A 27,697-nucleotide genomic window follows, 5' to 3' on the forward strand; every position below is an offset into this window, starting at 1 on the left:
TAAAAATAAAACTCCAGTAAAAAACTAAAATATAGTGCAAAAAAAACCTGAAAATTGTAATGATGATACTCCCCATATATTTCCATTAGATTAAATTAAATTGAAGCATTTAATCTTCCTGTGTGTAGTGGATTTAACAGCAGCATATTCTTGCCGTTCCTCTTTGCTGCATTTTATCCTCCTCAACCCTTTTGAGTTTCCAGTTTCTGCTGAGCTGAATGCGTTCGCTTTCTACTCTGTTTGATCTAAAGTTGGGGACTAAGTCAGCAACAATATCATCTTGATGAAACAGACTGCATTCACTAGATGCTCATGAAAAAGCTGCACACACTGCACATGTGGGGACAGTAATGCTTTCTCTTGGACTGCGTTTCAGTGCTATCATTGTTATGTTATTATCAAGATTTATTTTTTAGAAAAGGAACAAAGTAGGTTTTGTTGGATTTACTCTGACACAATGAAATTTACTGCCTCGGAGTGACAGCGTGCGTCTATGTGGGTGCCTATTGTTCCAATAGTCTGGGGAATGTCTCAAATATTTCGAAGTCTCCCTGCCAAGCCGTAATTGACTTAATCTTTCCATTAGCGCCAAAGTCAGCTGTCATCTGTTAGAGTTAACTGTTGTAACAAGGTGCTTTCTATAAATTCCTGATAGATGTGAGTTTTAGCTATGAGACTTAAGGGTGATTTTTAACCCCCTACCCCACAGAAACTGCACACAAACATACACACATCTCCCCCGCTGACAGCTCTAATAAGCACCAGCGCACAAACTGACAAACTCTTGCTCAGTTTTGTCAGGTGATGGGGTGTTGCTGATCGTATTGAGTTTGGTAAATACCCTGCAGACAGACATAAACAGAACCTATAACCTCCACGCATCCTCACCCCGCCACAGGGAGCAAACACAAATAACAAAATCCTGTAGAGTACTTGGAGACAAACTGTATACAGTACTGCATGTATTTGTATAATGAGAAAAATCAACATTTATTTGTTTTAATTTTCAGACATGTACATTTTGTATACAATAACAGCTGTGAATATCATATACCATATACTTCACTGCCACTGCCAGAAGATGGCAACATCACATTATACATCTAGTGTGATGCAAAGTACATTATATAGTTTTTTATCATTCATTTATCATAGTGTGACAGCTACAGATATAGACTAATAATAAAGAATAACACATAATTAAAGTAAAAAAAAAAAGTCTGACTTTACTTTGGTGAATTAAAGCAGCAGTATGTAGAATTGGAGCAAATATGTTTTAAAAAGTTATTTTTTATAAAATGGTCACTATATCCTGACAGTAGTGCATGAGACAGGTAATCTGAAAAAAAATCATGTGCCTCCGGTGTCCTCCGGTGCTCCTAATGGCATCTGCAAGATTTCATAGACCGGAGGAAAACAACCAATCAGAGCTGAGCTGAAGCCTTGCCGTCTCTGAGCAGCTGTCAATCACTCGCAAACTCCGATCAAATGGTTCAACTAGGCAGCGCTGATCAAATGAATTAATATTCTGTTACTGTAATGTCTATTTTTCACCTGAATTGTTTCAGAAACATCTTGTAGTGTACTGTTTAGCTGTAAAATGAGAAAGTTTGTGACCCTGCAGCCATGTTGAGAACGGTTGAGGAAATACCAAGCACCGCCCACCAGCCGGAGCAAATTTTCTCATTTTACAGCTAAACAGTACACTACAAGATGTTTCTGAAAACATTTGAGGCGAGAAATAGACATTACAGAAACAGAATCTTAATTAATTTGATCAGTTAGTTGGACCATTTGATCGGATTGACAGTTGCCTCCGTTGAATGAACAGCCAATAGGAACGCTCTCTCTCTGAAATGACCTGTGATTTGACAAAGTCTCCCGTCACGGGCTAGATTTTAAAGCCTGAAAACGGAGCAATGAGGAGGAGCAGTAGTCTAGTTTTCCCTCAGAACACTTAAATTACAACATGCTGAAAGGTTATTATGGCATTTTTGCCCAATGATGCCAAAAACATTCTGCCTACTGCTGCTTTAAGTGTAATTTCATGTCTAACAACTTTGATTGATTAATATGAAACAAATGTAAAGTACTGATTATACAATTAAAAAAACAGTATACAAACCTAAAAACAGAGATGATAATTGAAATACTCTGTTAAAGAAACTTTGAGTCCACTTTGTATGATCACATTTTCAATTCAGTACATGTAGTGAAAACGTATTAATGTCCGGCTTGCAGTCAGATCTGGCACTAAGTGGGAATAGTAACCATTATTAAATAATACTGCCGTATACCTGTAGACAGAATTTCCAGATGTGTTCAGTTTGGTTCAAGTTGTCAGCTGAGTTACAAACTGTAGCTGTGTTGTCTCACCACTGAAAGACTGGCAGGCCTAATTAGTTCAAGACCCTATCTAATGACTTTGGATTTCTGCTGCCAGCCTGACTATTGCATCAGTGCTCATTTTTAGAAGCGGGGTCAAAACCTGGCCGATACATACTACATCTAATTGACAGAGAGCTGGACTGCAATGCCAAATGAGCTCTACACCCAGCTGCACAGCGAAGACTGACGACCTCATGAGAAGTCAGATCAGCCATGCATAACGCACAACACTATATTTTGCATTTAGTGCATTGATTTCACCATAAAATATATGGTAGTAGGCAGTAGTAGTAAGTATGCAAGCTATTTGTTAGCAGTTCACATAAATTAAGTGGATTCTGCTGAAGCAAACGTTCAGCTCAGAAGAGACTCAACAAAGCCAGTTCAAATTTAGACTGATAGACGGATTTTATTTCAAATGTCACACAACTATTAGAGTGCTGGCAACCTCATGTTGAATGTAAACGTATAAATAAATAGGGACACATTTTATCTCAATTGACAGACTTATCATTAATCATTCTGCCAGCACCACTTAATACAAGTGATGTCTTGCATAACATAAACATTCCCCAATTAATATTGAATCATGGTGCTGTAAATGTCTCCAGTAACTGCTGGCAGCTTGTACACCAGGAACCTGATCTACTGCTGAGAATTCACACACTTCTTTCTAAGTGTTCTTCAGTTTTTATTATTTATTATATGCAGATTAAAGACATAAACCCTGTTTGTGTGCTGGCACAAGAAAGTGAGAGTCATTGCATACTTAAGAGAAGTGAAAGCAGTAATCAACATGCCAGGAACTGGGTCAGAGGACGCTTTGGCAATAGCAAACATCATTAACAAACATGTGGCCCAGATTTTCAAACCCTCACTGAACATAAACCTTTGTAGGAAGTTTAGATGCTTCTCAAACAGCCTCCCTGTATATTCACTCAAGGGGAACCTTCTTGGGAAATGTTCTTTCCCTAATATGGGGAACAGTCAGTGACTTTTCCAGGTACGGAGCTGCCACCAAAGAACAGATAAGACAGAGTAACAATGTGGTGGCCTTATATATCTGTGCTCCAAAAGAGGCTCATCAGGATTTTGGCAGAGAAGGAAATCTCTTTCTGCCCTCTAGTGGCAAGTGAGCTCAGTAATTCATTGAGTGAATCACAGTGTTATTATTAAAAGCTCAATAAGAGTTTTGACTTTGTACATTCACATATAATTAAAAAGTAGCATTTTTTTGTGTTTCCCACAACTGATAATAATCACAAATCTACACCTTTTTTACTGCGGTGTTCGCAAATATTACGTAAACAAATATTATGTAAACATCAGAAACATTAATAGCTTAGCTTTAGATGTTGTCTAGAGCTATAATCATGCACATTCTTAAAAAGGTGGCCGAGATGGGGATGGATGGGTCGAACAAACACAAGATGATCACATAAGAATATGATTAAAGTGATTTATTGATCAGTATTGTTTGTTTGGAATGACAATCAACATAACACTTTGTGATTCTAATTATTAGTCTCTCACAAGCTTATTTTGTTATAGCAGAGGTACAGCTTCCATGAAGTCTGATTATTATTATTATTAGTAGTAGTAGTAGTAATAGTAGTAGTATCGGTTAAAGGCCTCATCACCTCTCTGAATGGCTTGTTATTAGGGTTGTGAATCGATTAAAATATCTAATTATCTAATGGATTATTCGCATGAATGTCCATGATTAATTGTGATTAATCACAAAAGAATAGCACCATTTTTATCTGTTCAAAATGTACCTTAAAGGGAGATTTGTCAAGTATTTAACACATTTGTCAACATGGGAGTGGGCACATCTGTTTGCTTTATGCAAATGTATGTATATATGTATTATTGGAAATCAATTAACAGCACAAAACAATGATAAATATTCCCAGAAATCCTCACAGGTACTGCATTTAGCATAAAAAATATGCTCTATTTATAACATGGCAAACTGCAGCCCAACAGGCAACAACAGCTGTCAGTGTGTCAGTGTGCTGACTTGACTATGACTTGCATAGTCACATAAAGTGGGCATGTCTGTAAAGGGGAGACTCATGGGTACCCATAGAACCCATTTTCATTGACATATCTGGAGGTCAGAGGTCAAGTGACCCCTTTGAAAATGGCCGTGCCATTTTTTCCTTGCCAAAATTTAGGGCAATTTTGGAGCGTTATTCAACCTCCTTCTCGACAGAATAGTATGACATGATACCAATGAATTCCTTAGGTTTTCTAGTTTCATATGTTGCCAATATCTTCACTCTAGCTAAAAACTAAGCCCGCTACAACCTCTGAAAGATCAGTGGTGTTAATGCGTTAAAGAAATTAGTGGCGTTAAAACGAATTTGCGTTAACACGTTATTGTCACATTAACTTTGACAGCCCTACTTGATCCATAACCACAAATACTTGCACAGGTTTAGATACAGGTCAGAGCATTATTTATTATAATAAAGCTCAGCAACCTGAATATGGTAATACACAGTATTGCTTTGTTCAAAAGTCACAGCACATTGCCTTAAATATGGTCAGAACCTGTTCTTAATTCTTTATCTAAAAACATCCAAGCTATCTGTCTGATTGTATCAGTATATGCTATAATGTATGGCATACTATATGATTCAGATCAGTCATTTTGGGTTGATTTAGAGAAAAATAGAACCAAGTGTCTCATCAAAATGTGGAATAGCCACATTGGTCCACAGCGCAAAACTGAACCCAGGGTTTGCATAATGTATTTTTTGTTTGGTGGTTTTAGAGCATTTGACTACTTAATAGCATTAACTTTTGTAAATGAGCTCAGAAAAAGGTTACATTTATTAGTCAGTGTTAATGTTAGCTTACTTGACTATAAAGGTTCTGCAACACTTATGTGTATGCATGTAGCCCATTCAATTTATGTTTTAGCCTATTATTAGCAGAATGTTAATGCATAAAAAAAAATTCCACGTGCACATTGACATCCCTGGCGTACACATCTAAACGTCCCTTTGCCACCCCTGAGCCCCAGTTCAAACTTCGTAGAACCGCCACTGGCTATAGTACATGTAATCAAACAACTGTCAATCAGTTTAGGGGTGGTAATAGGTTCCAATCCTGAGATAATATGTTGTTTGGATGTTGTTTCGATTTGGTGCCTTTAAAATGGTTTTGATTGTGGATTTATCAACAGAGGCGGCTCTCTGGGTCTGTGACAATATCAAAGGTTATAAACAAATAATGCTTTGCCACAGAGCAATATACAGAAGGTGTGGATCAGGATTAGGAAATATATTGCAATACAGGTCACATTCTGCAGTCTGGTGTCAGCTCCGTCTATCAACAGCTCTGCCCTGCAAAAGGTATCAAAAATAAAAAATACAGTACATGAGCTGATCATCAGTGTGACCTTGACTTAAATTGACAGGGCAGTGTTACAGCAGGCAATTCAACCAGGAAACTGAATAGAATATTTGAAATTTGGCCACATCACGGCCCTCGCTTTTCATCTGGAATAAATAGAAAATACTGAATGCTACTCAGGGCACAGAACTGTACAGCAGCTGCCTCCACTGTATGCTGAAAAGAGATAAGGGTCTAAAAGGAAAGATACAGCATCTTCTCTTAGAACAGATCTTTTGAAATGTCACTCATTAACCTATTGATCATTTTGATCTTCACTGGGCGGTAACATTACAATTTCAGCCTGAATCATTAACTGCTGAATGAATTAGTTTACTCATTTCAATAAGTTTTACACTGATTTTATTATTCATTGGTTCAAAGTGGTGTAAGGAAGAATGTTATATTGCTTTATACTCTTAAAAAGAAGATTTTGCTATTAAAAAAACACACAAAACATCAAGAATTCAAATTTTCTTTTATTCTCAGTTTACCACCTTAAATGGATGAAATTGCCAATACTGCCTATTCAGTCAAGTGACTTTGTTTACTTATGTTACTGATCCAAGCAAAATGACAGGGTCAATGCCATGATGCTTTCTCAGTTAAAAAAAAATTTTAAAAAATAAAAATATAGCCAATAAAAGTTGGCAAGTGTAATAAACGGTCTAAAGGAAGAATACCTCAGACGACAAGATAACACCACATGTTCTGAGCAGCTTATTTATCTGTCGAAAACTTTATTGGCAAATCTAACAACTTGTGGATGTGCCAATAAATTGCACTTAAGGGAGCTGCAGTGTACGGGCTTTCATTTATGTTTTCATTAACTTAAAGTAGACCCATTTGAAACTGACCCACAGCTGCCAGAGCACAGAAGCAGGAAGCTGTTATGTATTATTAATGTCATAGATGTCTCCAAATTCTCATTTGTGGTGAAAGTGCAACATGATCTTTTCCCTTCAGAAGTCCATTTCTGTGGATTATAACCTCTCTCAGTGGCCGTATTCACTGTGGCCGTTAAGGTTTTACGGACTTTTTCTTTCTCTTGTTTTATGTCACATAACCTGAAAGAACTCTGGTATGTGATCACTTTCTGGGGACTCTACATGTCCCAGCTGCCTAAAGTGAGAAATAGAAGTCACACTAAGAGGTTTATTAAACTGCAGTGTGCAGTTAGCTGGAGTCTCATTAGACTATCACTCATTTTGGCAATAAAGTCCTTCAAACTTTTAAAACAATTCTGACATCTTTTCCTAGATGTCACTTATGGTTCACATTTCAAACAAGAAAAGTGGTGACAACCCTTTAAGGACAGGTTTATGTCAATAGTCAGTCCTTGCAGGAGCCTGTAGGGTCATTACCTGGTCTGACTGCCTGCAACACTACTTAAACTGGTGACAGTCAACCACTCTCCCTCTTCTCTCTCTTTGGTTTGGTTTGGTTTGGTTTGGTTTGTTTGCCACATCAGACAGCATCATCACATTGTCCACTCCACCAATGTTGCATACAACATCCCTACATGTTTTCACTTTAGCTTAGGCCATTTTTAAAATAGAACTGACATCTTATCTCCTCCTTTTTGTCCGTCCTCAGATTGTGCAGCCAAAAGTGCGCTTTTAACCAATCTACAACATGTAATGAGTGAGTTGGGTTTTAAAGTGATAATATGCCGGGCTAATTAGAGCCATTTGGTCCAGCTGCATGATAACCCATGACCAGCTTTCACGATGCATACATAATGTATGTAAAAAAGTCCAATTATAACATATTCTCTCACTGTACTGCTGGATAGCGTTGCTGGCATAATTGTATTGGTAATGCACAACCAGATTGCTTTGCAGATGTCTCGTGATGATTGTGGTGCGATAATAGCTGCAGTGATGATAATAGTGACCACAAGGCCTGTAAGTGAGAGGAAATGTATATTATCATATCCTACATCCTCTCAGACACATACAGTATATGCCAAAATCACACAGAAGCACACACATTTCTCCAGAGCCCAACTCGAAGAAAAGGAGAAAATACTGAATGTGAGCTCACTCATAATGTGCAAGTGCTGGAAACAAAAAATAGCAGCATAGATACAATGTCTCAAATAAAAATGTATGAGCAAAAAAACAAAATTTTGACTTTGTATTAGTTTTAGTTTAAATAATAGTTGAATATGGCCATCTAAATTGTAATGAAATTTGTCACTAGATATTGGTCTAATGAGTTTTTATTCGTCAAACTTGCAAGACTGCACTCAATGGAGTAAAAATGCTTCTCCATGTGCTTTTTTTAGCCTCAGAAAACTGCTCTTTCAATGAGATCACAACAAAATTGTAAACTACAAACATGAAACCATGATTTGTTCAAAGTGTCATGGACAAATGTTTGCCTGTTATTTCCCTGTTATTTTTGCCTCTGGATGTGGAAGAAAGAGATGGCTTGGAAGGAGGTTTCTTAGCAACTGTGCATGCTCACTCCAGCTAAAGACTGATAAACATCTTACAGCAACATCTTAAATGGCTGCTTTCCCTACTACGGTAATTGACCTTTTAGAGCTCAATGGGAAAATATATTGGGGATATAAAAATAAATAAAGTTAGTTTCATATCTTCCAAGATCTGTAGCAGGCACTGGCGCTGTTTATCAGGGCTAGTTTTGTAAGTCTTGTGAACATTTATTAAATAAGCACAAACAGTCCTTGCAGTGCAAAGATATTAGATGGAGAAAGACTGGACACAGAACAGTTAGAGTCTGGGGATGTTGGATTCCTGGAAAACCCTTAAGGCTGCACAGTGGAAAAGATGTGAGTGTGGGAATGTGGGAATGAATTGATCCAATTATGTGCTTTACATGTCTACTGCTGCTTCACTGCCTTACAATCTATCTGTTACATTACTGAAGGGCACATGCATGTTTCAGTGTCAGTAAAGCATGTTCTAATGACAGTCAATAGGGTCATTGTGTGCTTTTTCTATCCCCTATATGCAACAATGATGTTTATGTCTTCCTTGTGGTTTCCAACAAACATCACATGATATTTTCAACAATGTATACGTTATTTATACTCTACACACTAAGCATAGTCTCTTCTGTAGATAGTGTCATATTTTTAGACAAAGCTGTCACTCCATATTTTCTAAAGCACTCCAGATCATTACACTTTATTGGACTTTGGGTTTCATTGATTCTCTCTATTGAGCTATGTGCTTGTACTGTGGGATAAATGCAGTGTCTCGCATCCTAACTGTCTTCTGTGTTCATAGGCCTCTGTCCATTCTCATGCATTTCTGCTCAGGCTACATATTTAAGTAGTCCAAGGCGCTTGTCCAAACTGAAACATAGTTTTCATTCTCTCGGTGTCCCCAGTCCCTGGAGAGAACGATTACCATAAATTCTCTAATAGTGGCCGGGTCCTTCATTTACCTCAACTGCAGAAGGTACCAGGCATTATTACAAAAAGGCATATATTAGAGACAGTATATTAAGGATGCCACCCCATTAGATAATTTCACACACGACAAAAGATCTGTCGCACACCAGAGTCTTTAAAACAACAGGTGGATATTATGAAGGCAATATTCAAGGATAGAGGACATCAACAACTAAACACAGCATTAAATTAAGTATTTGCAGATTCAAGAGTGGACAAAGCCCCGTCCAAGTCTTCCATAGTATGTGTCCACGGATACTCAAACAGGGCAAAGCAAATCCAGGGCACAATTTCCTTTAAACTGGTTTTAAACTTTCGTGCACACCACCATATAACATGCACATATTTTCCTTTGTGGGCATGTGTTTTGGTGTAGGACCTATTCATATTTTGTATATTCAAATGGATGAATCTAAAGTTATAGGACAGGCATTTGTATACTGTGTACTTGGTTTATATCTTATATATAGGCCTATATATACACCATTAACTTAAAAATGTTTTGTTTTTCAATAATGTCAAAGGGATTTTGAATGTGTGTCAACCTATGGATGTTTTATGTTTCTGGTGGTTGAGAGAGTCTTGGTTGGTTCTTTTGTGCGTGATCATGGACAGCCTCCAACACAAGTATGGACTACCATGCAATCCGTTTCATTTTAAAAGCCTCTAGCATTCAGTGGAAAGAATCTCTTCATTCCTAATAAGACTTTATTGTGAAAGATTTGCAGGTAAAGGCCTATGTTTTTAGTATTTTTTCATATTCTGACATTTGAGAATATTCCGTTTATATCATATTTTTATGGTTCTAATGTTTACTGTCAGTTGCAGCAGTTGTAGTGCAGTATTTTCATATGTCTTACATTCATAAAGTCCTCCTAACACCAGTTGTGGTAAGAGTAGTAGGCCTAGTAGTTACCAGAGGGCTCCAGCAGGGGGAGCATAGAGTTGTTGCCCTACGTTAAGGGACACCTGGCTTCATCCCTCCAGGTTCATTGATCACCTGATTGAGGAACGTTTGTGTCGTACATCTCTCATTCAAGTGCTCACCTGTTCAGGTAGGAAGGAATCCCTCATATTAATGTTTAATTGTGTGTTCTGTAAACATATGTAGGCCTACTTAAGTTTGGATCATTTCATAAAATAAGGCGGTTATTTTTATGACAACTAAACTAGCTAGCATTACTGTCTGCCAACCTATAGTCTTGCATAGCAAGAGCTATCTGTTAGCACTAGCTAATACTGTCAACCCCAGCTCCATTGTACCTGTACAGCTCACGTGTAGTCTAGGCCTACAGCTCACCTGTAGTCTAGGCCTGTATCTCACCTGTACAGCTCACATGTACTGTAGGCCTACAGCTCACCTGCACAGCTCACCTGTAGCCCTACAGCTCACCTGTAGGCCTACAGCTCTCACCTGTACAGCTCACCTGTAGGCCTACAGCTCTCACCTGTACAGCTCACCTGTAGCCTACAGCTCTTGCCACCACTACCTCATTAAAAGATGAACAAAATAAATCGAACCCAACCAAACTTATCTAAAATAATTTGTCCTGAGCCCATTTAAATTAGTAAAACACACATTTGTGGAAATGTCGCACAATAATGTTTGTCACGTGATGCATACATCTTATAAACTATAGAATATGTTGCTGTATTGCATGCATGTCCTGAGGTTATGGATAGGCTATTCAGTCAGTGTGAGGCTGCAGTGACATTCACTTAGCTCAACAAGCAGAAATTTGCCAAATTACATTTTTTAAAACATATCTTATATCATATTATATTTTATCCTGCCTAAGGGGTATTAAAGATACTTTAACAAGCTGTTAAGCTGTTTTTGTTGATCAGCAGGCTACCAGTGAAACAAATAAATGAATAAAAAAATACTTAGGCTACCATATGAATTTCAATTTGCCCACAAACCATACAGTTTGCTTTAGCTTACACAATCTGAAAAGAAAACAAATCAACAGTGATATAGGCATTTCTTTTCTGCCATACCTTATAATAACAAAACGCCACACTGTTCTTGGAAATAACATTACTTTAACATGACTGTCCTGACAATATTAATACAGAGTAATGGTATTACTTTTACATGAAAATAAAGAGTGGGCAACTGGTTTCCTTTATGGGAAGCTGTCCCTAAACCAGTACACTGTGATACAACAATCCTCAGGGTTTTGGGGCGGTGATGGCTGGAGATGCGTCTTCAGCCGAGGAGCGCGCAGTTTGTGCGAGAGGAGACAGAATGTCATCTCTTGTTTCCACCTGATCCGACGCGTGTGTTGTTCAGAGACGTGCGGGGGAACCAGGGCACTCATATTTCCTTGATGCCCTACAGACGAGAGAGAGAGAGAGAGAGAGAGAGAGAGTGAAAGGGCTGGGCAGGGGATATCATGACATGCCAGTAAGAAGTTACAGTGTCTCCAGAGGAGACTTTAGTGATAAGATGAGGATTCGACCGGGCAAGTTTTCTCTCTGACAGCTGCATCCTCTGGATCTCCGTCGCTTTACTCCGCTTACAGAGTAAATCACAACCGGAAAGCAACAGGAGGAAGGTAGGTTAAAGTTTCATTGTTTCTTTTGCGCGTGATTTATTTTGGCGTCGATTTGTTATAAGTGATTACGCACGATTACGCACGAATAAATATGTTTAATCATGTTTCAGATTATGTTGATGTAACTGGAAGATTGTTTTCAGTTTAACAGTAATGTGTCTTAACGATTATTTGAATGAAAAACACAAATCGACCTACTTTTTTAGCCAAATATGTCATTATAAACTAATTCTGAAATAAAAATGCATTTGTCTTGTTGAAATGTGTACTTTTATTGCATTGTTCCAATGGTTATAAAAGGGACAGTTTATTCTTTTCCCACTGTGTGAAACGTCAAAGCTAACACTGAAACTTGATTTCATATTTTCCCCTGTCTTATTATTTCTCATCCATTCTCAGTTGAGACTTGTAGCAGCAATGTCACAGCTGTATTACAAGAAGACTGACAACTCGTCATACAGGGACCGCATCCCCCTGCGGATCGTGCGGGCCGAGTCGGAGCTGTCTGCCTTGGAGAGGGGCTACCTGGGGGCTGTTGAGAAGGGGGACTATGCCAGTGTGAAACAAGCCCTGGAGGAGGCTGAGATCTACTTCAGGATCAACATCAACTGCATCGACCCCCTGGGGCGCACGGCTCTGCTCATCGCCATCGAAAATGAGAACCTGGAGATCATTGAGCTGCTGCTCAGCTTTAATGTGTATGTGGGTGATGCCCTGCTACATGCCATCCGTAAAGAAGTGGTGGGGGCCGTGGAGCTGCTGCTCAACCACAAGAAGCCACGTGGAGAAAAACAGGTACTGATGATAACATCCCTTGTACACTTTACATCCCCACAATGTTTTTCTTGTAGTTAAAGTTGATTGCTAACTTTTCTGGCCTCAGTCAGTAAGTCATTTTTTTGTGTTTTGTGTCACTTTTCCTGAGCCCCTTTGCTTCTGCAACAGAATTTGAACCAACCTGCCCACACAATTATGCCTCATGTGTCGAGGTACAGCAGTGACATCACTGGACATTTAGGTTAAGTTAGGGCTGAGGATTCATGGCGCTTCACTGTCAATTTCAGTTAGGCTTATAAAGTGGTTTCCATTATGTGATATTGTTTTTGAAAACATCCGACTTGTACAGTCTGTTTGAATTGCAAATGCACGTATGTCCACACCTGTACAGAAAAAAGGAGTCAATGGGTACAAGTACAGTATATGTTGCCTTTTAATCTGCTTCGATGAGAAACATTATTAGTTGTTCTGTTTAGCAACTAGTGAAACATGGCAGATTTATCAGACTGTTAATCAGTCAGTCAAAATTGGGTTATTTCTTTCATCTTCCATGAATCAATTCAGCCCTTACAGCAACATTTCTTGAACTAACAAAGCATTTTTTTTACAGAATATAGTACATTACGCCACAGTACAGTTTGTTTTTAGTTTTTTTATATAGTTTTAAAATGATGTCCCCCACCACCAGCTGCTCATATTTGTTCATGTGATTGTGATAGCATCCGTGTGATACACTGAAAATCGGTCCAGACTCCACCCTGCTCTCCTGGACTAGTCTCCAGCACTCCACAACCCTGACGTGCATGACCAGCTTACAAAATAGATTTTGAGATTCTGGTAACATGCCTGCCTCTCATTAACACTAGCACTAGCTGGACAGCACATTATAAACTAGGATGGCACAATATAACCATCAAGGTTAATGGTATGTCTGATTGAATTAAATGACTTCAGCGGTGAGAGGTTTTCAGTCATTTTATTATTTAGTCTAAAGAACTGATAGAGATAAAGTAAAGAAATAATGACGTGCTTTCCTCTGTTCTTAGTTTCAGAGATGGCTGTGTTTATTTTAGGAATCCAACTCTTATTTTCTGCTTAGAAGTTGCAGCACTGATGCTCTCTGATGTGCTGCTGTGGCTCTTTTTGCCACAGCTTTTACAAGAAAATGTCATTCTATACTGTTTGGGTTCCGTTCAACTTCTTGACAGCTTTGTAAATATGTTTTTCGACGCTGCTTGGTCTCCCTGTAATGGACTTATGTGAAGAGGAGGAAAAAGAAAAAAGGGTGTTGTTGCTTCCAACCAGGAAGATATTTTGAGGCCAGCTGAACCACAAGCCATTAGCTGTGTGCTTGCTGTTAGACACGATTGTTAGACCCAAGACTGATGAAATTAGATCCATCCAAACAGTTGTCTCAGTTCCTGTGAGGGGTTTAAAAAGCAGCGTGAACTATCTGATGAAATAATTAGGGATTTCAAAGTTAATGCGATAACGCATTAACACAAATTCGTTTTAACGCCACTAATTTCTTTGACGCATTAACAACTTGCGATTTTTGGGTTGTAGCCGGCTCAGTTTTAAAGCTAGAGTGAAGATACTGGTATCATATGAAACTAGAACCTAAGGAATCCATTGGTACCAACCCTGTCAGCAAGGAGGCTAAATAACGCTCCAAACTTGGCATGGCCATTTTCAAAGGGGTCCCTTGACCTTTGACCTCAAGATATATAAATGAAAATGGGTTCTATGGGTACCCACGAGTCTCCCCTTTACAGACATGCCCACTTTATGATAATCAAATCCAGTTTGGGCAAGTCATAGTCAAGTCAGCACACTGACACACTGACAGCTGTTGTTGCCTGTTGGGCTGCAGTTTGCCATGTTATGATTTGAGCATATTTTTTTTTATGCTAAATGCAGTACCTGTGAGGGTTTCTGGACAATAGTTGTCATTGTTTTGTATTGATTGATTGATTTCTAATATATATAATATAATAAATATATATAATATATATATATATATATATACACATTTGCATAAAGCAGCATATTTGTCCATTCCCACGTTGATAAGAGTATTAAATACTTGACAAATCTCCCTTTAAGGTACATTTTGAACAGATACAAAATGTGTGATTAATTTGCAATGAATTGCAATTAACTATGTACAATCATGTGATTAATCACGATTAAATATTTTAATCGATTGACAGCCCTGAAAATAATACTATACTGTAAATTGATTCTGTTTCATGTCATCTTCATTTGTGTGTTCCTCTCTTGTCTTCCTGAAAAGGTCCCACCAATTCTACTGGACAAACAGTTCTCAGACTTCACCCCAGACATCACTCCAATCATCCTGGCAGCCCACACCAACAACTACGAGATCATCAAACTGCTGGTGCAGCGAGGTGTTTCCATACCTCAGCCACATGCTGTGCGCTGCAACTGTGTGGAGTGCGTGTCCAGTTCAGACGTGGACAGCCTACGTAACTCGCGCTCTCGCCTTAACATCTACAAGGCCCTCTCCAGCCCGTCTCTCATCGCCGTCTCCAGCGAGGATCCGTTCCTCACGGCTTTTCAGCTCAGCTGGGAGCTGAGGGAGCTCAGCACAGTGGAGAATGAGTTCAAGTCAGAGTACGAGGAGCTGTCCCATATTTGTAAACAATTTGCAAAGTCCCTCTTGGACCAGACCCGGAGCTCTAGGGAGTTGGAAATAATCCTCAACTACCGCGATGACATCAACCCTCTGCTGGATGACACCACTAATGATCTGGCCCGACTGAAGCTGGCTATCAAATATTGCCAGAAAGAGGTAAGCTGTTTGTTGATTATGATATTTGTCACACTACTGCTGTTGCCTACAGCAGCACAATAACTATTGTCTTGGTAACACTGGTACACATACAGACATACTGAGAACTGACAAGGTTTTACAGTACAGTATCATGACAACAAGGAATACGTATTACATTATTTGAACAACATGGACTGGGTAACAAGAACGGTTCCAAGATGAGTTGTAAATGGCCTGAGATGGGTGGAGATGTCCTCAGGGAGTTTAGAAAACACATAATTGCCAGGCTGGCTCTTAGCGATGCATTACAGTAGCACTCTCAGACAGTCCCGTGACAATTGGATAATTGGGGGATAATGATGGAATAAGTGATGGCCATTTCCCCGAAATACAAACTCATAATATTTTAATTAGGGAGGGAACCTTTTACTGTTTTTTAACATCTTCTTTGGAGTATGTATCCCCTGGATGCAATGCCAACTTTCTGTCATTTGTTGCGAAGTAGGGCCACTAAAAAATGACACATTGTGATTACACAGTGGCAGTAACAGAATGAGATTTGTCAAAAGTGTTTTCTGTGAATCAAAATAATTTAAGCATTACTTATGAAGTTGGTTTTATCTGTAAATGTATATACTTTGCATACGGGCTGTCAATCGATTCAAATATTTAATCACGATTAATCGCATGATTGTCCATAATTAATTGCGATTAATTGCAAATTAATCAAATTTTTTATCTGTTCAAAATATACCTTGAAGAGAGATTTGTCGAGTATTTAATACTCAACATGGGAGTGGGCAGATATGCTTGCTTTATTTTTGTCCAGAAACCCTCACAGGTACTGCATTCAGCATAAAAAATATGCTCAAATCATAACATGGCAAACTCAAGCTCAAAACTCAAAATTTAGTGGACGTTTGGAGTGATATTTAACCTCCTTCACAACAAGCTAGTATGACATGGTTGGCACCAATGGATTCTTTAGGTTTTGGTTTCATATGATAGCAGCATCTTCACTCTAGCTTTAAAACTGAGCCGGCTACAACCTACAAATCTCAAGTTGCATCAATGCGTTAAGGAAATTTGTGGCATTAAAACAAATTTGTATTGACGCGTTTTTATCATGTTAACTTTGACAGCCCTCCTTTGCATGGATCTGTGCTGTTACCACAGCAACAGGTGATAACGATGGAAGCTGGTAAAAAAAGAAGCTTTCTCTTTATAGTGGGAGGTCAGGAAATGTGGCATTATAAACTTTTACTGCATGTGCACACGTAAAAGAAAGCTCAGGCTTGTTTTGTTGTTTCCTGCATAACAGGCTAAATCTAAATTATAGACTGAGTTTCAGTGGGTGTCTCTTATTTATCCACTCATTAAAGAGACTACGTGGAGCTTTGGGGTCTTGTTTGTACACAGCACATGTGTAATATTTGCAGATCGAGTTAAAAGCTCATATACCATCTGTGCACTGCTCATCTTCTACATTTAAAAGTTGAGAAGAGTCTCTCCACGCAGTGCTTTTCTTCTGTATTTGATGAGACAGTTGGCAATGTGAGAATGAAAGATCAGTGTGACTGTTAGCAGCCCCATGTGACACAATTGTTTTCCGTGGCTAAAGGTTTTACAGCTGAACTTCGAGGGCTCAGCGGCTATTTGTTTTATCACAGATGGGTGTTTTTAACAAGATTTCTTTGGTCGATTTCAGACTACATTTTACGTTGACCATCTACTACACTACACTCCTACCACTACAAGTAATAATACTAATACTTATAGCAATAGTAATGATAATGATCACAGGTTTATCTGCAATGAGATTTGACTTTCTTCAGACCTGAATGCTTTAAGACTCAACTTGAACAACTCGAGCTTTGGAAACAAATGTTATCAATTCTGAACCAGTAAAATCCTGGAGCAATAATAAATATGCCAACTTCATCTTGTGTATTTAAGTATCTGGCCTGTGTAACCTGGAGAAAGGCTGATTCAAGACAAATCAATGAACTTGATAAAACAAAGAGCTTTATGGTTTTTCCCCCTGTTAGTGCTCATGTTCTGAGGATCGGTAATACTGGCCTCACTATTATTTATGTGCTTGCTGGTATATGTAGTTCATGCGTTTAGAGGATCAGTTGTTTTTAATGTCTTGCAAAATAGTGAAGATAATTCCGAATGCCTTGTGTATTTTACTTCTAAATTATGATAATTAGTTTGTTATTCATGCTTTATATACACAGTATGATCAGTTGGAAACAGTGGATTTGCTATTGTAAAGTTTGACAACTTTATTAACTTTAGACTTGACATTTAGACTTGCCCTCAAAGAGGTCAAACTTTTGAAGTTACATTAGATATCCGAGTGAGTAAGTAGTTAGTAGTTAGTTTTCATTTCAAGATGGGATATTGAGGGAGTTGACCACTCCTTGGAGCAATTGGAAGACTTGTCATCACGAAAGGCCATTACGGGGCTTTGTGCACCAGATGCCCCCCAAAAGTTTCTTCAGCCAAAATGTGTTAAGCAAGGCTGCAAACAGCAGGAAGTAAGAAAACTCATATAGGAGTGTCTATTGTTTGTCCTGCCCTTCCCTAACTGCACAGAGGTGGCCAGTGAGCAGTTGTTGTGTACTGACAGTATAGTAGGTTATGTGTATAAGGTACATAGAATACCCTTGTCAATTTGTCCATTGATGCTAACAACCAGACAAATAACACAATCTTGAGCTGGGTTATTTTAGACTTCTCCAAAAAAAGCACAAAGTGGTTACAGAGTGGACTGGTGACACAGATCACTCTCGCACTTACAGTACTGGTACAATCTTCCTTTGCTGTATTCAGTAAAGATGTTTCATTCTGTTCCCCTGCTACACTCTGCACTCTTTTACTAATTTTTTCTTGGACCTGTAATGGTAAAATGATGATAAAACGATATGGACAGTACATTGTGGCAGATTAAAAACTATGTGGACTATTTGCTTTTATTTTCTGAACAGAACTTAAAGGGAGAGTTGACGATGTTATCCAGTATACACTATTTGTTATATTGGTTGAAATGGTCTTTACACCCCGACAGTGATCCGTTACTTATGAACTCTGAAAAAGGACCGGAAAAGAGACGTCATCTGTAGCTGCTGTAATCCTGTAAAAATGTCTACCAATCACTGCCTCGCGGTCCGCTTGGAAAGAACCAATCAGATACCTCTCTGCCTCCCTGCTCGTACTCTGACCTTGACGTGCACCAGTCTGAACTCAAACCGCGTCGCCGCCACAAATTTAATGGAGAATGGAAGAGAAAACTCAGCCCTGCAGTAGCAATGCCGCAGTTATTTGTCATGAGGTAGCGTTGTTGAGTTGAGATCCTCTCTCCACTCTGTGTCTGTGTAGTAGTTACGATGCAGCGGTGCTCGTGCATGTGTGTGTGTGTGGTGGGGTGGGGTGGGGTGGGGTGGGGGGGGGGGGGGGGGGGGGGCGTTGCCTTGGAAGGAGCCCGAGGGGAGGGGGGTTCAGACGGAGCTCCTGAGGCCATGTTACTTTCAAATTATGCTAGCTTTCAAACATCGTCGACCCTATCTTTAATCATTAGGTTGTTATTGATCAAGTTATTAATTAGCTCAATTAATAGGCACAATGCAGTATGCCATCACTATGATGTGCCTTAGGACAGATTAATACTTGTTTTTGAAGGGATGAGTGGTGTGACATGACGGGGGGATTTTCACCTTCCAAAAATGTTCTCAGACAAAATCTGGTCCTGCCAGATGCCACCTTTTGCCTCCAGTCATGTTATGGCAAGTCAACATCTCACAAGGACGGATAGGAGACATTAAAGATGTCAGATTGTGCATTGATAGACGACCTCATCACCCACAGTGTAATGCTATATAGTAACATGATGGGGATCCATTTGGCTGTAACTTGGTTAAGCTGAAATTAACTTCAATCACCATCTGCAGATGTCCATCAGATGTTTATCTGATCTCACAGTCAATCGCTTCTTAACGGAGGATTCAGAAATGTTTCCCACTTGAAACTTTTGTCTTGCATGCTTGCAAGATAAAAGTATGTTTTTCATTTTGTATCTCACGTGTGGTGTTTTTACGACTCTTGTGACTGGATGTTAGATAAATCGGGCTAAAAATAATATAGACACATAGTAAGCAGTTGTTTTGCTGCACATTAGTTATTCAGTGTCTCTCTCTCTGTCTGTCCAATAAGGTGAAGAAAGTTGAAGCATGGTTTTTCCCTAAATGTTGCCCTTGCTGTGGGTTATCAGCAGGAGGTAGCTTGTCCGTTTTTGTCATTTTAACATCATATCTGGTAGAGGTTGAGACTGCTGGAAAAAGCAATCTATGTTACATCTGTGTAAAGGAGAGTTTCTTTGGTCCAGGCTTTTCCCAAATGTCTTCTGGTACTCCCTGTACAAATTACCAGTGTATATAAGACAAATGCTATGTGCAGACATGTGGCATACCTGAGGAGAGCTGTTGTTTCTGATTAGCAACTGAAAATCCATTTTACATGGGTTTGTTTACTGTCCTCCGTTGGAGGGGTTCCTGAAGGATGGTTTTAGAGCAGGGGTTCTCAAACTTATTACTCAAAGGTCCGAATCTGAATTTCATTCAAGGTCAGAGGTTCGGAACGATTGGCAATAACGTAATAACATCATAACGTATTCAAAACATAAGCAGTGATGGGTAACATTAAAATTTTATTCATACCAGCCTACTACTCTTATCGATACTCTTATCGGTTCTTTTTCATCACTAAATAATTACCTTTTAATTTATTATTCTAAAAAAGAATAAATTCAGAACAGGATTAGAATTTATTTATATTTTAAATGTAACCAAATGTTGTTTCTTGAGCAGCAACAGTGATGTTTACAACAGCAATGTCACTATTTAAACTCAATATCTCACTGCAAACAATCTAAAATGTCAATACTACGGTCTTTAATAATTTAGCACCACTGCCTGTTTAATACCGGGTTTCGTACCCATCCCTACGAGGTATGGGCTGGGTCCAGATTGACTTGCCGTTCGGTCTGGATGCGAACCTTGGTCCAGACTTTGAGAAGCCTGTTTCAGAGACTTCAGGAAGGTTCTACATGTTGGGTTTGGTATACAAAAATTGAGGAAGTTGGGGCATGTCCTATTGAACCTCCTGTATGGGACAAGCTTGGTATTTTGAGGAAGAATCAGATCTGAGGTGTTTATACCACTGGTCTAGTGGCAGTTTAGACTTCATAAAGCAAACATGGGGCTACGGATATGATCGGTGTAATCAACATTACTATATCTTGTCAAAAATATTAAAAAAAAAATATATATATATATAGCCACTTCTTCTTAACATACTTGTTTTTTTAAATAAACATTTAAGCATTGGAGGAAGCAATTTCAGCTGTTTTGTTTTTGTGGTTTCAGAGACCAAAATCAACAGAAGACGTTGCATATGTATTGTTAAAAAAAAAAAAAGGTTTTTACATGCATTTCTTTAAACATGCATATTTAAATTACAACAATGTAAATTCTAGTGAGGTTTTACTTCATATATTTCAGTTTTATAAAGAAAATGGTGTATACTGAGATCGTTATAGCCGAGATAATCGTAATAATTCAAGTTTTACATGCCAACATGGGGCATTAGAATGATACTATGTAGGGCAGTGAGCGTCGTGACACTGACATTTTGAGTACAGCATTTAATGTCTTGAATAATTGTTTTTTGTTTAGTGTATAATTTGTTTCTGTGTACTGCTTGCAGGCCATGGATGGAGGTAGTTTAAGCTTATTGGCCTTTGTTCTGATTTGTCTATAATTTTCTGCATGGATTTCTCAGACAAGGAGGTAGTTTCATTTTAGTTAACATGTTTTTTGTTTTTTTGTCTCTCCCTGTCTCTCAGTTTGTTGCTCAGCCCAACTGTCAGCAGCTGCTGGCGTCTAAGTGGTATGATGAGTTCCCAGGCTGGAGGAGGCGTCACTGGGCAGGAAAACTCATCACATGCATCTTCATTGGCCTCCTCTTCCCACTGTTATCCATCTTCTACCTGATCTCTCCAAAGAACCGCTATGGCTTATTCATCCGGAAGCCCTTCATCAAGTTCATCTGTCACACTGCTTCCTACCTGACCTTCCTCTTCCTGCTCTTCTTGGCCTCACAGCATATAGCATCTGCACAACCGCGCCTTCAAGGCCCAGCACCCACCACTGTGGAGTGGATGATCCTGCCCTGGGTGCTTGGTAACAACAAACGCACACAAACACACTAACAGACTGCTGTTCATCATCATGATATCGTGCACTGTTGTACATCTGTACGCTGTAGTCACACACATTTGGAAAAAGTCAAAATAAAGTGCTTACTGTGACAATGACCATACTGTAACATCTATTTGTCACATATTTGTTTTTCCTGTGGAACTACTTGAGTGATGGTGTTGCAGTGAAAAACAACATATTTGTTCATCTCTCCAGGCTTTATATGGACTGAGATCAAACAGATGTGGGATAGTGGTTTCGAAGACTACATGGATGACTGGTGGAACTTAATGGACTTCATAATGAACTCCTTGTATCTTGCAACCATTTCTCTTAAGATTGTCGCCTATTCAAAGGTACTGTACATCTTAGAGTCAAGGTATGTTTACTAATTATTAGTAATGGAATAATTTATATTATTTTAACAGATTATTGTCGCACACATTATAACATTTTATATACTATACTATACTAGTATTTGTTAATGATTATGAAAACATCTACAAATATTACATAGGTAGATGGACGAGATATTTGTAACACTTTGTTAATGGTTAATAATCGGTTTGTAAACCGTCTATAAACATTATTTGAATGGTTATTATAAAGTTGCAACTGGTGATTATAATACCTTGTTAAATGGTTAATAAATACTTTATAAAGTATCTATTAACATTATTTTGATAGATAGTTAATACTGTGTCAATGGTTAATAATTGGTGTCTGGTCCATCTATCTATGTAATTTGTATACAAACAATTTCTTAAAGGTTTATAAATCATTTGGTAATCACTAACAAATACTTAATATAGTACATCAAATGTTAAAATGCTTTCAACAATAAACTGATAAAAGTTTTCTAATGTAATCAGAATGTAATTGTTATTGTCTCCTATCAGCTATGATGCAATATATAATTTATAAACTAATTATTTCATATTACACAAACAAATGATAAAATTACAGAAATTATAGCTTTACTAATAATTAGTAATATTTATTAATTATCATTTCATTGTAAACAGTAAAATAATGATTATCTAAGTTTAATTAACTATCAATTTACCATTTATAAATGCTGGTTATTATAAAGTGTTACCAAGTATTCTTATCTACACAGTTTATGAAAGACTGCAGCTTTTTTACCTAATTGAAAAAAATGTTATGCCAATGTTTTTACTTTGCTGCGGTCTCAATCATGATTTACTTTTAAGAGGAAAATGAAAATAAATGGTATCACTGTATTTTCCTGTACTTTTCAGTAGAACATTCAACATGTGTGCTGGAAAACTTGAAACATTGCAGCATCTATATTTGATGGTAGTCTATGCATTTATTGCTCTCCCTCTTTTCTCTTTTACAGTACAGAGGGGAGAAACCCAGAGACGAATGGGAAATGTGGCACCCGACATTGGTTGCAGAGGCATTGTTTGCCATCGCCAACATCTTCAGCTCCTTGCGCCTCATCTGCCTTTTCACTGCCAACTCCCATCTGGGCCCCTTACAGATATCACTGGGCCGCATGCTCCTGGACATCCTCAAGTTCCTCTTCATCTATTGTCTAGTGCTGTTAGCCTTTGCCAATGGCCTCAACCAGCTCTACTTTTATTATGAAACAGATATGGGCAATAATTGCACAGGTATTCGCTGTAATCAGCAAAACAATGCCTTCTCAACGTAAGTTGGAGTTCTTAAATAAATTGTCCCTGACAAATCTGCATTTTTAATAATTAATATGTTTGTTTTTCAGCGGCGCGTTGTGTGATGTATGGTTGTTTGCTTTTCAGGCTGTTCGAGACACTGCAGTCATTATTTTGGTCCGTATTTGGCCTGATTTCTCTCTATGTGACCAATGTGAAACCAGACCATGAATTCACCGAGTTCGTGGGCACTACCATGTTTGGCACGTACAACGTCATCTCCCTGGTAGTGCTTCTGAACATGCTAATTGCAATGATGAACAACTCCTACCAGCACATTGCTGTGAGTGCTGTAGCTTACCTATTTTAGAGTTTTATCATGCTAATTTGTCTTGTATTCCTTTGCGAATGTTTTTTAAAAATTGCTGTTTGTTTTTCTTTTCAGGATCATGCAGATATAGAGTGGAAATTTGCAAGAACAAAATTATGGATGAGCTATTTTGAAGAAGGGGGAACTTTGCCATCTCCATTCAATATAATACCCAGTCCAAAGTCGGTGTATTATTTAATTGGATGTATAAAGAAGCATTTGTTTAAGGGAACAAGCATAAAAAGGCTGGAAACCTTTGAAACTTTGGGGGTAAGGAGTTTTCAGAGATTTGCTCTGATCTGTATTGCCACCACTGCATTGCATACATTTTCAATGCCTGTCTGGTATTGTAGACTCAAAACGGGTGGCTTACCTGTTGTCTTCAGAAATGGATTAGTCACTAAGTTAATGTGTATCATAAGACCCTATCAACATATCACCCTACCATTGCAAACAGAAACATGTAGCTTTGTTAATGGACCTTTTTTTTCTTTTTATTGTAGAGACGTGCAGCCGATAATGTAAGATTAAACCATGAGTATCAGGTAGTAACTTGTATTCCATAATGCACTATAACATTTTGATATATTATTTTTGACTGAGGTCATTTTTGATGAAACTTTATATAAAAATGAATCTGTAGTTTTGCCTTAAAAAATTATGTGTATTTTTTAGGAGGTTTTGAGGAACCTTATGAAGCGGTATGTGGCCGCAATGATCAGAGATGCCAAGACAGAGGAAGGGCTGACAGAAGAGAATTTCAAGGTAGTATGTAGTCAATTACCCAAGTTTGTTTTTCATTACTGTGTTATCGCTGCTGTTGTTTAATCTCTGGTTCTCAATAATTGATAGGAGCTTAAGCAGGATATCTCCAGCTTCCGCTATGAAGTCCTGGGAATGATGAAGGGTAAACCTCAAGGTGGTGGTGCGGGTAAAGTTGCAAGCTCCACCTTGGCTTACCCTGGAAACCCATTCAAATATTCTCCCAAATTTCCTACTGATGAGACTCAACAGAAGATGAACATGTTTGACATTACCAACCTCGCCCTACAGGGCAGAGCTGCTACCACCACCAGCTCTGTGGGCTCCAACAGGCAAACCAATGGTTCAGTTGTTCCGTCCAGTCCAGGACAGACTCAGAAGGAGATATCCAAGAATGTCTCAGGTGCTGGGTCCCTCCAGAGACCAAGACTCGCCTCGCAGAAATGTGATGAAATACACTCAGAGGAAGACACGTTGGGATCTGGTGGACAAAACCAAGAACAACTTCAGACTGGTAAAGTAGTTGTGGAAGTCGTACAGAAAGTGGAGAAGATGATTCAGGAGATTGAACATTCTTGCAAAGAGCACACTAAGGAAGTGAAAAATGGGCCAAAACAATATGAAAAATAATATGAGTCTGCAATTGAGAGATTTTAATTGTTTTAAAACATTTTTGGGTTGCAACTTTCATTCATTCATCAAACAGTTGTAAACATTTCATCAAAATAATCTAATTATCTCATGGTAAAAAGTTAAATAATATATTCAGTTCAAATAATCGTGTATTCTGTAATATATACTGTACATATCACGGTATAATGATATTATGTTATTTCACATTATATTACATGCATTCAGCTCTGATTGATTGAAGCTATACAACAATACTTAGTGAGGATAGACCTATAAGTGCTAACTTGATGCTCAGGGAATTGTGAAGCAAGTTCGTAATTCATATTTTAACTTGAGCATTTGATTCCAAAGAGCCCTAACACCCTGCTGCCTACTCTACCCTCTTCCACTTTGAACTGTACTCTTACTGTGATATGCAAAAGTGTATTTTATATGTCTATAGAAAAAGTATTACTCCTCATATACTGACAGTATCCAATCCTCCTCTAAGAAAATGAATGCTGAGGTAAACACAAGTTTAGTTGTATTTAATAGCAGAACAAATTCTATATTGAATTTGGACAAATTATCCAGTTGATTAAAAGCAACGTAGAACCTAGCTAATTCAGCTTTGGGTTCGGCTTCTCTTTTACTCCACCATCACCTCCCTGACCTGTTTAGGGTGAGAGGGAATGTTTTACTCCTAATTCTTTTGTTGAAGCAGAAGAGGCACCAGTTGAGATTTGTTGCAATATGTATTCCTCAACCAGGTGCCGGTACACCATATCCTATAACTTTCAGGCATAAGGGTCCTCTTGTGATCTGTGTGTGCTGTTTTATTTATTGTAATGTAATGAAATTACTCTGAATATAAATAAAAGACGATGCTAATTCAAAAAGCAATGTTAACTAACTTTTTTTATTTACAACACAACATGTTGCTCCCCCTTTCAACTTGCTGTACTCTTTCTCCATTTCAGAATATGCATATTATAGAAGCAGAGTGGCACAACTTTACCTACAATACTTTCGAGGTGCATGGAAAAGGAAAAACTCCAGCAACACTTGTAGTATATAGAACATTACAACAACACATTTTATTGTAAGACCAACGCGTTTCGGCTTGTGGACTTCCCCTGAATTGACCTTTCTCTTGATTTGCTTCACCGCGGAAATCTTCTCTTTCATTTTGTTTACTAGAGAAAAGATTTCAGTAAATAGTTTGTTCCCCTTCTCTCTGGCTGTATATACAGTGGTCCCTCTAACGTTGTGCACTAGATGCACAGTTTACACAGACATCCTCTTCTGAGAGATTTTTATTCTTGTACTTTGTGACCTGTCAGAGGAGAAGCGTTACCCAAGGTTCTCTCTTGCAGAATTTGGTACATTATTCATATCCTGCCTATCAGGTGTAAACTGACGGCCTTTGATGAACTGTAAGTTAAATGTTACTTCTGGAGATCTTCTCATAAACAGCGGGCTTGCCATATTTTTTGTATTTCATATCATAATTTCAGCTTGATCTTGCAACTAAGGATCAGAGATATAATGTAACTACAGTAAGTCAATTTACTGAAGACCTGTTCTTAAGTATAATTTATTAAGTTCTCTGATGACACAGCCATACTCAGCCTGCTACACAGGGATAGCAGCCCACTGGACTATTTCTCTGAAATAGAGGAATTTGTGCACTGGTGTGACAACAACCATCTTGAGTTGAATGTGAGGAAGACAGAGGAGATGGTGTTTGACCCAAAGATGGTGGGTGACCTCAGGCCTGTGGTTATTAAAAATACTTCTATCCCACAGGTCTGTTCATACAGGTATTTAGGGGTCCACATCGACAACACTCTCAGCTGGAAGGTACATGTTGGAAACCTCTCCAAACTTCAACAGCGGATGTACTTTTTACACAGACTCAGGTTCTATGGAGTGGAGCAGAAGATCATGTTACTTTTCTACTGGGCTGTCTTGGAAAGTATCATAAGATATGGCATCACGGCCTGGTACGGTAACCTGACTGTGCAGTTGAGGTCACAGATTTCTTGCCTGGTGCAGACTGCTATGAAGATTATGGGGGTCAAAAACCACCTTACCCTCCAGATGCTTTATGAGCAGTCTGTCATCAGACAGGCACAGAAAATTTTGTCAGACCCAACTCACATCTTACACCAGGAGTACCAACTTTTACCTTCCGGCAGGAGATATAGAGTCCCACGGTGCAGATTGAACCGTTACAAACATTCATTCCTGCCGATGTCTATTAAACTCCTCAACAACTCGTAACATAAAGCTATCATAAGGACAGTGCAATATGTTAAATAGGGACAGTGCAATATGTTAAATTGGGACAGTGCAATATGTTGCATATGTGTAATATTGGACTATTGTCTGTGCAATAGGGGCAAGACGGTTGACGGTGCAGTGCACTACCAGTGCAATACCTGCCATGGTGTGTGTGATAGTGTGTGTGATTGTATGTGCCATTATGTACGTGGACTGTGTATGTGTTGAAACATCTGTTTCTGTGAAACTATTTCCCTGTCTGATGTGGAATTGTTTATTATTGTTGTTGATGCTGTTTTAATTTAGTGCTTGTAACTGCAGTTGGACGGAGTTCATGAAAAACTTCCCCACGGGGACAATAAAAGTATATCTTATCTTATCTTATCTTATCTTATCTTATAATGTTGATATT

The 27,697-nt window shown here is 38.5% G+C and overlaps 1 protein-coding gene across 1 annotated transcript; it reads left to right on the plus strand.

Annotated features, from left to right (window-relative positions):
• Window positions 1–11,243: 11,243 nt before the first annotated feature.
• trpc4b (transient receptor potential cation channel, subfamily C, member 4b) lies at window positions 11,244–25,892 on the plus strand. The gene is made up of 11 exons (XM_037774328.1): window positions 11,244–11,781; window positions 12,181–12,576; window positions 14,855–15,373; window positions 21,261–21,597; window positions 21,832–21,971; window positions 22,979–23,292; window positions 23,403–23,598; window positions 23,701–23,895; window positions 24,129–24,170; window positions 24,301–24,390; window positions 24,478–25,892. The coding sequence occupies exons 2-11, from the start codon at window positions 12,199–12,201 to the stop codon at window positions 25,015–25,017; spliced, it is 2,751 nt and encodes a 916-aa protein (XP_037630256.1). The 5' UTR covers window positions 11,244–11,781; window positions 12,181–12,198; the 3' UTR covers window positions 25,018–25,892.
• Window positions 25,893–27,697: the final 1,805 nt, after the last annotated feature.

This window comes from Sebastes umbrosus, chromosome 7, assembly GCF_015220745.1.
Source record: "Sebastes umbrosus isolate fSebUmb1 chromosome 7, fSebUmb1.pri, whole genome shotgun sequence".
Taxonomy (NCBI): domain Eukaryota; kingdom Metazoa; phylum Chordata; class Actinopteri; order Perciformes; family Sebastidae; genus Sebastes; species Sebastes umbrosus.